This window comes from Colletes gigas, unplaced genomic scaffold (genome assembly GCF_013123115.1).
Source record: "Colletes gigas isolate AHSC1104 unplaced genomic scaffold, ASM1312311v1 Colletes_gigas_Sc00085, whole genome shotgun sequence".
Lineage (NCBI taxonomy): Eukaryota > Metazoa > Arthropoda > Insecta > Hymenoptera > Colletidae > Colletes > Colletes gigas.
In genome coordinates, this window is record NW_025106713.1 from 169,017 (window position 1) to 185,339 (window position 16,323).

The window sequence follows — 16,323 nt, forward strand, 5'->3', positions numbered from 1 at the left end:
CCGCGAATCTTGATCCGAGTTTAAACGAAGACGATGAGTCGGCCGATCGTACGAGTTCGATCAACGGACTTCAAGCCGGGACCGGAACTACGCTTCCCTCGGTTTACGGACCGATTCCATACAGTCAGTAAACATGCACATAATTCTCTTCAAATAATTCTCTTCCTGCTATAAATATCCTTAGTGCCGTTAGAACCACGTTGTGCATCGTTTTCTCCTTTTCTTATCGCATACTTTAAAACTTTATTCGCGCTCTTACGGAAACGCTTGGACAATATTTTTGTTTCTTTCTCTTCTGTACAACACTGTACGTACCGTGTTCTCTCGCTGTTTCTATGTATTTTTAGTCAGCGAGCGTATACCTGTGGCAATAATTTAGCGATTCACTGTATACTGTATACACATATGTAGGGAACGATTCGTGTCTGCAAAGCTAGAACGCAAGCGCAACCAACAGTTCCCTCTCGCGTTCACTCGCGACGGCTACTACCGTCCAGTTAGTTTCATTCGCATTATCAGTTGCATCATCTCGGTAGATCCCGGCGGATCAAAGCGCGCCGCCGTGCACACCTTTCATCGCGTACCATTTCTTAATAAATTCGTTGGAAGCATTTGCACCAGCAACGTGTCCATAGTAAGCGTCTACGGGGCATAACTAAACATTTCAATCGCTTTCATTTACCTATTGATCGTCTGCGATAAGAGTGAAATAGAGTTTAAGAGTACATAAGAGTTGAGATTTCTCAACAAGGACCAAGCTTTCCTATCTCTCTCTCTCTCTCTCTCTCCCTTTACTACTATGCGGCAGTAGTTTCCTACTTCCACCTTGATATCATTTCTTCAAAAACGGTACGAGGAAGCGTTGAAAAAAATACATTTTTAATTTTTTTGTTTGTTCAAACAACGTGTATGCTTTTCCGTGTGAAAATTTGATAGAATATTTAAATAATTACAAGATCGAGGTATAACATCCGATGGAGCAATCTTTGCATTTTCGAACCTTTGATCCATTACGTCGTATCTACGTGTTACATATTTACTCGGATGTAAACATAGAATGTACAGTGTTTTAACGTTCCTTTATCACTCGATACATCACCAAATTTCTCCTCCTCGCCGAACAACAAGCTATTGGACGTTGGAACGATTCTTCGGAATTGTTGCACACCACCATTCTCTTTCAATGGAATCGCCCATCGCTGATAACGATTATTTAACTTGTTCGAACAGAGAATTAAATGCACGTTTCTACCGTTTAAACCTCGCGAGCTGAATGGAAAGTTGAAAAATGTTCTCTGTGGCGTAGCACTCTTGTTGCAAACGAACAATGTTACGTTTCGAATAAACAGTATGTGTTCTGCAGCCTTCGGCGACACGAAACACGTTGTAATTTCTATTTGAACATTTTATCCAGTGAAATTGTTTTATTATTCACCATCGTCTAAAGGTTTGCATATGCTTAGAAACGTGCGCGTGCTAGCGAATCAGTTTCAACCGTAGGGGTGCTTTACTTTAGGGCGTTTATAAGCGTTGGGATGGATTACTGTGCTGCTTGCGACGAACGCCCATGGGCGTTCGCCGTGTATGATCGACAAATGCCACTAGAGGACTTCCGCACAGAACGCGTGCCCAGCCTTCAAATTTTAACCCCGAACGGGTTCGAGCGTGAGCCTTTTTCATTTTTAACATAAGCCTTTTCTCGGTATATGTACATACATACATATACCTAACGAATTCTCCTCGAATTTCACTCGAAATATTAATAGATTTGAAAAACGTTATTCGGCTAACGTTCGTTCGTTTGTTTGTTTCCCCTTCGGAAAGATTTTCTTTCCGCGAGTAAAGAAGCCATACACTATTATACATACATACATACATACTACGCTTCTTGCGGAACGAGCTAAACAAGCCACGACCGACCTCGATATAGGTTAAGCCAGTGTTCCTTATCTGCGATCCGATTTTTCGCATAAAAAGCCGGTCTTCCCGCGTGTCGGATTTCTACACGGCCTGATAACTTTCGGAGAATCGAAATTTTAAACATTCATGAATACGTATAGGTTCGGACTCGCTGAGAGTACGGCGTAGGTCGGTGTATAGGTCACGGTGACCAATTAAATGGACCAACATCGGTAGATGATATTTTTAAAAGTGGACGAACCACATCGCCTATAAAGATATAACAATTTATGAAATACATCAACGGGTAGTTTTTATTCGACGAGAAGTGCAATGCACTTAATAATCCCCCATTTTACATCAGCAATCTGGTAACTGTAAAAATAAAACGAACGGTTATTTACCATTCACAGACCCTGAAATCTCATGTTCCCGTAAGACAGACAACACCCACGAAATGAGAGACGTGTATCTGCATATCACGTATCGTTCTTCCAAGTTATCTAGAATGTTGATCCGCTGCCACATACAGTCGGACTAATTATTCCAAATCAACACAATCATCTGAAAATTTAACGAAACTTGTTACCAAACCTTGACAGTCAACATGCAGAAATGAGTAGAAAACCGAGCATCGAGAGTGTACAGTAGAGCGTACAGTGATGATCAAAATGTCACAAGCGAGATACCTACTTGCATATGAAATTGTACAAAATTAAATTAAAGATTAAACGAACATGCAACCCGTAACTTGAAAATATCATACCGTGTTAAAAACAAAAAAAAAAAGATAAGTAATAATGGTACATGCGTTGTTCCGAGATAATAATTTCTATGTCGATAGCCGGAAAGCAATAAATCATTAGCGGGTAAGATGCACGAAGGATATTGATTATCGAACCACGTCACGAACAATGAAACGATGCTCGTTATTTATGCGTTAATATAATTTGTCATTACGACAGGTGCGCAACAATAAATGGAATGGATATTTCATTTGGGATGACGTACGTTTCATACCGATACAAAATCAACAATTGATATCAACGTTCTAGAACCCCATTAGCCCGACATACATATACATATACGTATGTATCCACTCGATACGAACGAAGATCTTCAATTTAGATTCCACGTTTCCTAACCGATCGTTGCTCGTCATACTTGTACAATGAAATTTATTATTGAAAAATATACAATTCGAGCATCGGGAACAAAAGAGAATGAAACTCTGAAAGATATACATACATGTTTTTTGATAGATTTTTCGGGTCCTGATTGACCATCGTCGGTCGTAGTCGTTTCTTGCAGAGAGTTCGAGGGGATCGAGCTATGAGAAATAGAGTGTCGGGGAAGAAGAGAACGCGTACTTACTCGGAATGCTAAGATTAAAGAATCGAACACGACTATCGAGGATCGTGTGAGCTTAATAACGGAGGTTCTCTGTCGCAGAATCACCGAGGCGTTATGTGGAGGGTGAGGTGACGATTCATTATCGTTCACCAGTGCGTACAGAGGCGAAGGAACCATTGAGCGAGGAAGAACTCGCCCGTCGAAGCGCAGAGAACATGCGACGCGTCTATCAAGAAGAACGACGTCGCAAATATCTTCAGGAACTCCACGACATTGATTCCCGACGACATACCGATAATTTCATGTAACTTAACAAATTTACTATTCGCAAACTTCACCTTTATTTCTTTGCATTTCCTCTATTCGAAAACTATTTGCTGTTTCAGACCATCCCAGAAGTCACCGATCCCTCTAAACCGTTACGACGACTTTGTCGACGATTACAGCCATAGAAGCAGATCCCAGGAACAAACACCGGAACCTCGGCTCGTAGCAAGAGCGCTTTATAACTTTATCGGTCAATCTTCGCGAGAATTGAATTTTCGTCGCGGTGACATAATATTTGTACGTCGTCAGGTGGACAAGAACTGGTACGAAGGGGAACACAATGCTATGATCGGACTCTTTCCATCGAATTACGTCGAGGTAATCCTTGATCGAACGTTCATTGGTTCATTAGTCACGCGAGATATCAAGAGAAATTAACCGTTTCTTTACGTTTCTAAGATTTTACCATACGACGGAATGCGAACGACACCAAAGAAACCTTACGAAGGTCAGGCACGAGCTAAATTCAACTTTGTCGCTCAAACGAATCTCGAACTGACATTGGCCAAAGGTAAGTACAGAGTAATGTGTTAGTTGTCGCTTGGTAATCCCTCCCACCTTTAATTTAAACTTATTTCTCGAAGAATGGTAAAAGGAAAAATTGGATAAAATTTAAGACAAAAGCTACAATTCCTCAGATGTTCTAAATAATCCAGATATTATACGAATGTCACTTTTCAGGAGAGTTTGTTGTCCTGACGAGGAGAGTAGATGAAAACTGGTACGAGGGACGCATTGGAAATCGAAAAGGGATATTTCCTATCTCTTACGTCGAAGTCATTGTAGAACCTGGACATAGATCAGGTACCGTTGCCGTTAAATGCAATCAATTCACACGACCGAATCTGATATTGAACGCAAAGCTTTCTCTTTCTACATATACATTTATATAAGGAACATTATAGATCATCGATTGGTCTTGATCAAGACTATTGCGCGTCCAACAACTTTTTCCCCTAATTATTTCTCCTATTACAAAATGTAAGCAAGATATTCCAGGTAGTCGAGTTAAGAGCTTCTCAACAGTTTATACCGCGATATAGTAGCACTGTAATGTAGTACGTGCATTAGATTTCTAATAAATCTATATTGATTTTAGAAACGCCGATACAAAATAAACCGGTGGCTGCCCCTGCGGCTCACAGTCTCTTAGCAAATGGATCGGCTGGAGGGAAAATGAGCATGGGACCCCATCACTACGTACCGTCCATACCAGTCAATATAAACACAACTCAGCCCCATTTCAATTCACTGGTTAGCTATAATGTCTATAATATTATTTACAAGATAATTTTTTCCATTTTGTCATGTTATAGCAAAACTACGTTGAATGTTAATAATTACTTTTACCCTTGTTTTTGTACAATTTGAAGCCAAGAATGGGGGGCAGCAAACTACACGTAACGCAACTCAACGAGGCATTACACATCGACACGCACTCCGGGCCAATACCGTAAGTTTCGACATTTACAAATAAATCATTTTCACCAAAGCATACAAAATATTGTACAAATGACAATTAACGAAACAAAAACCGTAAAAATCCGCGATGGAACAAGAGACCAAACAGCTGCTTAACCTATCAAAAACTAGCACACAACTGGCACACCGGGACAAAATGGCGGGACAAAATGGCGGGAGAATTATATACCTTATTTAACTCACCAAATAAATGATACCACGATGAATTTCAAGACACTATTACAGATAAAACCACTGTACTTTACATCCTACGTACTACAAATAAACCATAAAACCGTCGTCGCTGATAATTCAAAGAACATGCACTTTGAAATAAATTTTAAAACGACCAACAAAAATCCACAAGTTGAAAATCACTTGTTCCGAAATTCCATGTAATTACTAGTAACGACAGGCGCATGCTCATCACAAACCAAAGAGATAACAGATTAAATCGTTTCGGTTCTAATAAGAATATGTAGTGATAATAATATACATATACATATACATATACGTACTTACAGAAAGATCAACTTGGATTGTATAACCTGAAATATTGTTTCTTGAATATTCTCCAGATACCGAGCATTGTACCCTTACAGACCTCAGAACGAAGATGAGTTGGAATTAAAGGAAGGAGACACGGTGTACGTGATGGAAAAATGCGACGATGGTTGGTACGTCGGTTCCAGCGAGAGAACAGGTTATTTCGGAACTTTTCCTGGCAATTACGTGGAAAGATTGTGAGAAAGAACGATAAACCGCGATCTTATCACCGCGCCGCGTATCGAACCGCAAATTATGTTTTACCAAAGCACTCGGTCGAACCATTAACGTAGATGAGATATTTAACGTTTACACGTCGATGATAAGGAACGAAGAAACACGCGTCACAACAGTCTTCCCCTTTACCAATGTCGACGTCGACGATGACAATGTCACGCAACTCGACACGATCAACCTTATTGTCGAATTTACCAAAAAACTTATCGTAAGGTTACGAGTAACGTGTAAGTAGTGTATAATAACGTTTAGTTATTTATTATACCATTTACGAGGGCAACTGTGCGTTAGGCGAACGTTGCGAGGCGTCGGAATAGAAAACGAACAGAGCTCGTTCCTTCCTTCGTGTTTCGAATCGAATTTTTGAGGTTATCACTCGCGAAACGGAAACGTTGTAAAATAATGTGGAACTCTAAAAAGCAAACGTTAAAGGGTTAATACGAGAAGTTTTCCGTCGAGCATCGAAGGGTCTATCTGGTTTCACCATCAACGAATAAAGTTATTCGTCCATTTAATAATTTAATCGATCAACCGGCAAACGCGTTGCAGGATTTTTTAGCTGAAAACTTGACCTGTTGCAAACGAGAGTTCAAGTTCCGCGGATACGAATATCGTATTTGTCAAGAAGAGTTTATTGCTAGGAGAACATGAAAAGTTTATATCAAATTTACACACACACACACACACACACACACACACACAAAAATGGCACTAAACTAGAAATCATGGATTTCTTTTTTTTTCACATATATTGGACTATTCCAATGTAAATGGTATTTTTCGACTCGATACTCTTGCTGCGTATCGTTAATATGAATATCAGGAACGAGCGTTCATAGTTGAAAATCTCTAAAGAAAATGCAAACGGATGTCTCGGATCGATAGCAACTTGGAGTTGTATTTTTACAGCTAGAAACCGTACATAAAAATGTCATGGTTTTCAAGTACATAATGTTTGGATAAAAAATTATCAGCTCCTGAGAATGAGAGCGACGCGAGTAATGTTTACTTTGGAATAAAGTTAAATTAAATTGCGACAAACTCCCTATACTTTTGATCAAACGGCATTAATAACGACCAGCGAACAAATGTTTCACGTAATATGATCCAAAAATTGTTCGATCGAGCCTCCGAATCACCAAAGGATCCGAATTTAGTCATAAATGGAACCAATCTAAGGAATAAGTTTCTTCATCGTTAGTGAAACTGGATATTTATATTGTCTAATTGTAAGTTTACGACGAGCCAAAGATGCAAAGGTTTAGAGCGTTCTATCTTGGAACCAGAGTTCACGATCGAACCTAGAAACTATTCCAATCTATCGGAAAGAAGATATACTTTTCTCAAGATTGTACCGAATCAAGAGGTTTTCGTTTAAAAAGAAAAAAAATAAGAAAGAAAGAAAAAATGTAACACGAGCGTGATTTGAATTCAAGGAACATGTTTCCTTCTGCGTTTGGTATTGTAGATAAATCAACCGTGCTGATGGTTAGATTCGCGAATATCCAAGAGTAAGCGATTTATAATTGAAAGTTTGCCTTCCCAAATTAATATTTTTGTAAACATTATTTGTATCCAGAGTTATATATGAATTATACATATAAATTATATAATGTATAGAGGGTATACATTTGTATATCTATTATTTATAGTTGTAATACATAAAACTGTAATCGTAGATGTATTTAACGGCGTAATTATCTATGCACGTGTTAAAGAAATACACACGTAAGGTTTACAACCGAGTCGTGTGTCCATATTAATCGTAACGAATTAAAAGATTTTCACCGATGTCACGGAAATGCTACGATCAGAAAACGATTTGAGAACGTGTTCCGCTATGACGTTACACGATAGATAACCTATTCCTGATCTTGGGGGACAAAAAAAACTAACGCGAATCCATTTGGAAAACAGACAATACTAATTACTATCGTAGAACTTTGTAGAACGAAAAGGAAAAACAATAAGTACGTACATACATACATACATACATACATACATACTTACGTAGTAAGGGCATTAATCCAACGAGCGCGGCTAATAATCAATCGTTTCTATTACGATCAGTCGTCCAAGTTCTTCTTTACACCAACGTTCAACTAAAACGTACGAGCTTTTAATCAGGAGCAGACGATTCCAGTACTTGTTCAATATCGATCTTTGATCCGCAGAGCTTTTTCACAATTACAGATGACTCGTAAAGCTAACAGGAAGGAATAATAATATTTAGTACGGTGCAATACGTATGCCTGTAGAAAAAAGTATAAGTTGAACAATTTTCGTAATTTTGTATAATAATGGTTACACGTACATACTTAGATAGGTTCTGGCGACCGTCGTATTTTCGGATCGGAATCGGAAACAGGAATCGTTAAAAATCACTTGGAAATTAGCATCCAACCATTGTTTTCCCGCAAATTCTAAAGAGCAAATTGCCGCCATAACTATTATTTTCCCGCAAATTGTAAAGAGCGGCAACTTGGTTGGCATACCAGAACCAATAAGAAATTTTTTCGAAATAGACAACCAATGAGAGACTTGGTCGAATCACAATCGCGCAATTGCATACGCGCCAAAGAACTTGTTCAACGGTCGAATAAAATTCGCGACATGTCTTGACATGTTCTGACACCTTCCAACAAGCATTTTTCTACAAAATAGCAGGTAGCAGTGTTGATAAGAAAACGACAGGTTAGTAATAAAAGGTTATTCCACATTTTCTATTCATCGGATCACGAACATGAAATTATATTCTCTCTTTTATTGTACGTTACATATGTATGTATGTATGTAGAAAGTTTAGAAACGAACGAGAAGCGACTAATGTATAATAAAATAATTTTGTTTCTTGTTACGTGGTCTATCTGTAATTGTGAAAGGATCGGTGGGATACTTGCGTAGATACATATCTTACGTTACGTGCATATCTTGGCTGATTTTGGCCAAGTATAATATGTAATCTACATAGCGCGAATTTGTACATTTCGATTTTTCGACCATGTTTCTGTGCTCGTTGCAAACAGCTTCCAATAATAGACAGAAGAGAATATGATAATATGGAAGATGATACCTTTTCGTAAATTTGGTTCGAAAGTCTCGTAGGTAGCAAAGTACATACTTACTTATGTACAAGTACTTACCCACCTATACGACAATCCTCCATGCGTAGAAATGAACGATTCGTCGAGAGTAAAATTGAATTTTCTATTCGAGTAAAGAAATATTTCTGTTATAAGATTCGCGTAAGATTCTGATTAAGTTAACGAAAGTCGATAGTAAAATACATATTTATTGTAATATTTAAAGAAAATTTGTTTCAGTACATACATACATACATACATACATACAATATCATCGTGTGTAATGTATTATCGTTAATGTTTCGATGATTGTGCGTGAAAGAAGGTAACTACGCTGAAAATGATATTTGTTAAACGTCTATAATTTCTAAATAAATACATACACGTATACATTCGTATAACGTAAGGAACAAAATTGTATAAACAAGTACTACATATGTATACATATACATAATACATACATATACATATACTGATCGGGAAATTTGTCGAATTACCGTGACGATGTTCTGTTATTTTGTTTCCAGGTAAAAATAATGAAACGTTACGTCCGAGGTTTAGTGATGATTATTCAAAGAAATAAGAATAAAGTGATACGATCGATGACGTAGGCAGGAAAGTTCCATACTACCATCTTCCCTTCGGTATTTATCCTGCAACGTAAGTCAAGTCGTTCAGTTTGATTAAAATTCGTTTTGGTAAATCGTTAATGTATCGGTATGGTTGGTAAGTAAACTGGTAAAGTCCGTAGACCGCCGCGATGCTTGGAATCGAAGATGGTCGCCGGTAAATCCGGGTGTTTGTTCGTCTCGCAAGACCGACAACATCTTCTCCTGAATCCCGGGATGTTGCAATAGCGTTTCAGGCTCGGTATAGAACAGAATCGATTCTTGTCTCGCCAGCAACGGGATGGAAATTGTATGGCCCTGGTTACGTGTCCATTGCAAGGACGTATTTCAGTCTTTACCGTAGACCCGTTGCAAGCGTAGAACGATTCTTTATCCGGAGGGATACATCTAGCTATCCGAGATTGTATGCCTTTTACGTTACTCTTTGAGCACTGCATTAAAAATAAGATAGGTTTTATAGCAGCAGCCGTCTCGGTAATGGTGGCAAATTTAAAGAAACAATTTAAGCGAACATTGGCCGAATTTGGTCTTTTCGTATCATGTCGATACGATCAATCGACGAATAAATAGGAAAAAATTCTTCCTTACCAAAGACCAATCCGTAAAAATCCAACGTCCGGGACAGGGAACCCTATTGCATTCTCTTTTATTAATAGGCATAGAACTGGTTTTACATATGGACGGCGGCTGTACCATCGTTCGATAAATTTCCAATTCATTATTTTTGTTCACGTCTGTCCCGTTGAACTCGGATTGCATGCAATAAAGCTGTCGCGATTGAATACCAAAAGTTCCACACGTAGCCGAGCATCCTTCCCACGGACCCAGTAGCCATTTGAAACTGCATCTTAATAAATTTCGAACATACGTACATACACGTATACATACGTAGTTGTGTCTCTTTTTAGCGGTTCCGATCGGATATTTTCTCTCCGAATGTATACCTGAAAACGTTGCATTTCTCGATCTGCTGATTCGGTTTCGTCGTCAATGGGCATTTCCTTCGTGAAACTATTCTTCCAGTTTCCTCGTCTTTACAGAGTATCGTTTTTTGACGCGTTCCGCCGCCACAGCTCGCCGAACAAAAGCTCCAACTGCCAAATAACCAAACGTATCTGTTCTTTCCATTATTTTCGTCGCGATTCAATGAATATTGCAAGGCAACTGCAACCGATATCATCCCGTGCTTCGCGATAGTTTCTGGTACCAAGAGCTGTTAGAAGAAAATGAAATTTAGGCTTGAACCGGATAGCGAAAGAAAAAGGTTCTTACCAAAATGACCACGTCTTCGGACGCGGTACCAGCTGCTTTTACAAAGTACGAGTTACGAGTATCGCGTTTCTCAATTCGAAACGCACCACCCTGTACGATCATCGAGTCCCGTTTATGGGGGCTGAAATTATCTTGCACGTTTCTTCTTCTTCTTCGTCCATCCCCTATCACGATCGTTAAATTGTCTCGATGGGTTGACGAGGTACCGAGTACCGTGATATTCATAAAGAAATTGTGAGCATCTCTAGGTATCACAGCGACGCGCGTTACTTCTGCGAAACAATACATAGAAATGATTAGAGACGGGCGTTCCTCCTCCCGGGCTATCCGACTTTTACTTAAACCTTGAACCGTCACTGAACCGACCTCGACGAAGCTTTCGCTGAAACTTGCTGATTACGTTCTCGCAGGTTGAATTGTCCCCGTCGCATACTCCACACATGTCAAAGGCTTTCATCGAACCCAAGACATTGTCGCATCCTCGTTTATGGCACTCGCCCTGCAACACACGAATAAGTTTGGTATTTATTTAGGCATTAGGCATTTTTTCGGATTAAAAATCATCTATACGATTATCCGTTATGTTTCTAGTTATTTTACGTACATACGTACTTACATATGTATGTAGTTGGACGATTACCTGTATGCATATATCCGTGGATCCGTAAGAGCACGGTGTACCGTTGATCAAATTTTTCCTCGAGTAAAATATTTCGCCCGTCTCTTTGGCCCTGCAAACTAATTGACATTTCAAGTTTTTCTGATCGGGTTCGTGCGGTAGCCAAGTCACATCGTTCTTCGAATGGGTTCGTTCAAGAGTGAAAACATTGCCCAGTTTGGAACATTGTTGCGCTCTGAGGTCGATCGACGTGGAACATTTCGGTAGATTGCAAATCCTGCAATCGTCGTTGGCTCCTGAACAATACTTGCCACCGTAGCCAGGCCTTTGGGGAAAAATATCGTCTTTTTTTATTCAAAGTTTTACTACTTATCGATATATTCAGTATTACAATTAGTATCACTAACAGCGGTTTGTTACATTTTCGTGTTCGACATTGGACTCCTATTCCGCAGCTCCTCGAACACTTGTCCCAGCCAGTCCATGAACTCCAACCCCCGTCTCTGGGTTTATTCAATACTATTCCCAAATCGATGTTTTCTTTATTCGCGAATCGGCATCGACCGTTCATGCACCACTGAATCAAACATTCCGTTACAGTTATTGAAAATACTTTTTTAAAAAATAGTTAAAATCCGTTTTATCGGTACATATGTATGTATGTATGTATGTATGTATGTATATCAAACTCGCTTCGTTGTTATTGTAATTTTGTACTTGGAAGGTGTTTTTTTTACCTTGGAGACACCGCATAACGTGCCTTCCAAAGGTGGTCCCTTCTTGGTCTTGCATGTTTGAGAGATATTGCTATTGCCGCACCATAAGTGAGAACACGGCTCCACAACGACGAAACTCTTGCAAAGTTCGTATCTAAATAAATGCGAAAACCGTTTGGTTTGTTCGTTCTGATATTATTAACGTACAGTTTGATCCGAATAAACGCACCCATCGCCAAATTCCATCCGACATTGCTCGTCCATCGTAAAGGTTTCGCGAACGGAGGGTTTCAGGGGCGTGTAAATGTCGTGTTTCGGTTTGTTCAACAAACAAGACCACCGTCTACAAATAGCTATTTTAGCGGTACGTGATTGTAAAAAAGGTGCGTTCGAACGAAACGTCTTTTCTCACCTGACTCTGCGGTGAAACTCTCTCTTGGAGCAACTGGACCAATAAAAGTGGTGAAACGTGGCGGCCACCATAGGGGCCATCACGCTTCCTCGGGATCCTTCTGCGTTGCAGGCGTTTCCGGTAGACTCGTCGCCGTCGTGAGTCAGACCTAGACTACGGGAAACACAAAGTCGAGGAACACAAAAAAACATTTTATTTGCCGATTATACATAGAAGAAAATTTAAAAAAAAATAAACGGTAAAACTTGTCGTGTGTAAGTATGTACAACGTGTTTCAGGCATTTTCCGGAAGGCCTCGGGGTCTCGTCGAGTGGTGTGCCCGAGGGTGTAAGAGATACAGAGACGACGCGTGCGATACTCACATATGCGCGAGCTCGTGTGCGATGATAAATGCGCTGGTTAAGCCTTCGTCTCGATTCAAGGCGCATGATCTCGCGGGATCGCATACTCCGGACACGGGTGCGTATCCAGAGGGACCTCCGATGTCTAAACGCGTCAACCATATAGCTACATCGTGGTTTACGTTCGCCAAAGACAGCATTTTCTTGTTCCATTTGTTCACGTTCTCGAGAGACCGTCTGGCATCGCCACGACGGACCTATCGTCCCACCATAATCGTAAACGCACGCCAGAGAATATCAGTGTTTTTAGCGCTTTTATCTCAAACATTATTATCATTTCGAAAGAAATTTAAACGAGGAAGGAAATAGTGTGAAATTAATTGTAATCGGTTTGCTCACCATACTGTCTCGTTTTTCCGCGTATAATATCATTCGCGCTACCACCAAGACCATGTTTGACTCGAGCGATGGGTCCATGTAAATTGCACTCACCTACATTTACAAATTTTAAATAACTCTGACAGTTGTTAATCTATTATACTTGATACAAGCAGTATCAAGCAGATTCTATAAAATACATTTAAATCGATGCTTGAATCGATCAGCAATACACGTTGCTCGAAATATTTTCAATAATTTCTGTTATTATTTACAATGTTCAAAAGAGCCAGGATGTATTGTTGCACTCGTATTCCATGAAAATTTACTACGGAATAATCGGCGGCTATTCCGATTTCCAGCCATCGTGGTGGCGACGATTCTTTTTTGCCGTTAATCTTCTTTCCTACGGTAAACGTACGTACGGTTCGTATTTCTATTTCCATTTCTATTTCTATTATTCGAAGAACGAACATTTTGCTCACTTGGTATTTTATTCCTTCGCCACTGGGGACCCGAAAAATAATCAAGATCCTCGGAATCCATATCGATCGGTAGTTGTTCCGTTATGGTATCGTTATATTTTGTCGGTGTTTCATCATCCCGTTCGTCGTACAAAATCAGTTTTTCGGCTTCCGGATATTCCATGTTAAAAACATCACCCGATAGATTGTAGAAATCTTGAACGTATTCGTTCAGAGAATCGCGCCTCGTTCGTTTAAATTTCTTATCTCGTTTCTTGAATCCTGATCCTGATCCTGATCCTGATCCTGATCCTGATCCGGATCCGGATCCGGATCCTTGCATATTCCCTACGATCGGATATTACTTTTAATTTCCTTAGAAATCGGATTTAGCAAAGCATTTGGAAAAAAAACTATTCACACATTGGTGTACATATGTATGAAATTCCATTGCAAATCGAGCTATGCGGGTTATGAAGTTGATAATTGTTTCGTCGCGTTATGCAATACCATTGCGTTAATTATTTCAAGTTTTAAACGATTAGATGAAACTGAAACGTACTTGTTTGCTGCAACGAGTTTCGTAAAACATTGTTCAACGGGACTAGAGCTTGTGGGTACCTACAAAAAAGTATTGGACAACTTTTCTGTAGGGCGTCAAATAAAATGATTAAAAATGAAAAACGAATTTTCAAGAAAAATCGACAGGGGGTAGGTGGTAAATTTTTCGGCAGAAAAAAAAAAATTTCAAATCGTTCTGGAAAAATTATTTTCAGTTGCGGGGGTTGGTTACGATCATTTTTGGTGAATACACACACCCCCGAAATCCTACGTGCTTGCGAGAAAAAAATTCTTTACCGAAATGTTTCTATAATTTTTTAACAAAGCCCGAATGAATCGATTTCCAATCAGCAATTTGATAAGAATCAACATTAAGTAAAAGTAATTGAGTCGAGATTGAGAGTCCAGTTAAGGATTAAATAACGACGATCCATCCGTTTCGAGGATCACGTACCATTAACTCGAGTAGTAGGATTTTCTCGTTTCACCGAGACAATGTCCGGAGTATCTCTGTAGGACCACCAACTAGCATACTGCGACTCGTACATGACGTGTTGGCCATTCGTTAAAGGCTGAACGAAAAATGATTTTCGATCCGTCAACATCAGAACGTACATTTCTTGGTTGCAGAGGGTCGCGATCACCAAAGATCGTTTCCCACCCTCCAAACTACCGCGTCTATGATTACAGCCCAATTTCGATCGATGACTCGTGGATCTCGCCTCGGTCGAGTGCACCCAATCCACCGTGAAATTCGACGAAAGTGTCAGACGATTGGTCGCGATCGTTTTCAACGTCCAATTGCTGATCTCGATGAATACCGGCTCCTCGAGATCACCGTTCTCCTCTTGGACGATCGATCGTCTGTTCCGCTCGTTTTCCTTCGGGATTATGCGCGGATAAACGATCTCGTACTCCCGCAAGCTTTCCAGAAAATCGCTCACTCTCGATTTAGTTGCAATCGTACCGAGCAACCACATCGTTAAGAGAAAGCTCGGAAGTTTCGATCGCGTCATGGCTCCTACTTTAATAAAACTTTAATCAGACTTTTCGATCGCGTTGCGAACGTTCACAGTTGCATTTCGTTCCACCTTAGTTTGCTTCGGTTATGCTGAACCCGTTTAATCCGAAAACCGAACGTCCCTTTCGGGCTGAAAGTTTTGTAATCTCGTGCCATTATATTTTACAATTTCCAATCACTCGCTTCGAATTTAATAGAAACACGTAAATCAGTCGTTTTGTTATCGGATGCCACCTTGGAACGCAATGTCTCTCTGGCTATAATATCTTTCGACATAATTATTTCACGGCAAGCAACAATTTGAATCGTTTAAATTAATTATTGCAAGCTCACGAGAAACTTTACTGTCCGGGCGCGCGCGCGCGCGCGCGCGCGCGCGCACGCCTAGTCCTTTCTCGTTGGAAAAAGAACGCCGGTAACTTTTAATCGTACCTTGGAAGAAACGCGTGGACGACAGTTTCGAATAGTTGGCGATTCAAGAATAGTATTTTAATCGCGAACATTGGCATCGGGAACGGAGCAAAAAGTGGAGCGCGTGATAAGAGGACTCGCGCGACAATCACTACACACTCGGCACGTTTCTCGCGTTTAACAAACGTACTTATGTACATATGTATGTATATCAAATAGAACTCGATGACGCGTCGAAAATTATTCACTCGATCCGCTGGTCAAAAGATAGAACATCTATGGAGAGAATGAGAGAGTCCTTCCTCGGGAATCTGACGTATTATCCGTGCATAATTGACTCGGATAAGGTCTCTGAGATGCGAGATAACGCGATACGCGATCCACCATCCGATAGAGACCACCGATTTCGATAGGTTGTATCGATAACCGATTCTTTTTCAAGTTCTAGAAACCATTCTTTGAGAGAATCGATCGTTAGGATCGAATCGAGGATCGATTGTTCTCTATCAGCTATCAGCCAGAGTGAATAGGATATATTAACGGGACGAATTTAGTAAAAGTGGACTGGATGGAAATGTGTATCGCCTACCCAA

General features: G+C 40.0%; 2 protein-coding genes across 7 annotated transcripts in view; one reads left to right on the forward strand and one right to left on the reverse strand.

Annotated features, from left to right (window-relative positions):
* The window catches only part of LOC122403948, a 53,785-nt gene extending 46,084 nt beyond the window's left edge, over positions 1-7,701 (forward strand). For all 6 annotated transcript variants that reach the window (XM_043407762.1, XM_043407763.1, XM_043407764.1 and 3 more), the window contains 7 exons: positions 3,352-3,556; positions 3,639-3,897; positions 3,979-4,090; positions 4,261-4,383; positions 4,679-4,833; positions 4,953-5,032; positions 5,619-7,701. In XM_043407762.1, the coding sequence (XP_043263697.1) occupies positions 3,352-3,556; positions 3,639-3,897; positions 3,979-4,090; positions 4,261-4,383; positions 4,679-4,833; positions 4,953-5,032; positions 5,619-5,787 (1,103 nt within the window). In that variant the 3' untranslated portion in view covers positions 5,788-7,701. The remainder of the gene's footprint in view (positions 1-3,351; positions 3,557-3,638; positions 3,898-3,978; positions 4,091-4,260; positions 4,384-4,678; positions 4,834-4,952; positions 5,033-5,618) is intronic.
* LOC122403950 (A disintegrin and metalloproteinase with thrombospondin motifs 3-like) lies at positions 6,568-15,510 on the reverse strand. The gene is made up of 15 exons (XM_043407771.1): positions 14,760-15,510; positions 13,759-14,011; positions 13,549-13,679; positions 13,295-13,387; positions 12,917-13,152; positions 12,555-12,707; positions 12,372-12,485; positions 12,164-12,296; positions 11,834-12,003; positions 11,448-11,751; positions 11,174-11,306; positions 10,808-11,079; positions 10,480-10,748; positions 10,124-10,382; positions 6,568-9,966 (listed from the first exon to the last, which is right to left on the reverse strand). Exons 1-15 carry the CDS (start codon positions 15,312-15,314, stop codon positions 9,613-9,615), a joined length of 3,429 nt encoding a protein of 1,142 aa, XP_043263706.1. The 5' UTR covers positions 15,315-15,510; the 3' UTR covers positions 6,568-9,612.
* Positions 15,511-16,323: the final 813 nt, after the last annotated feature.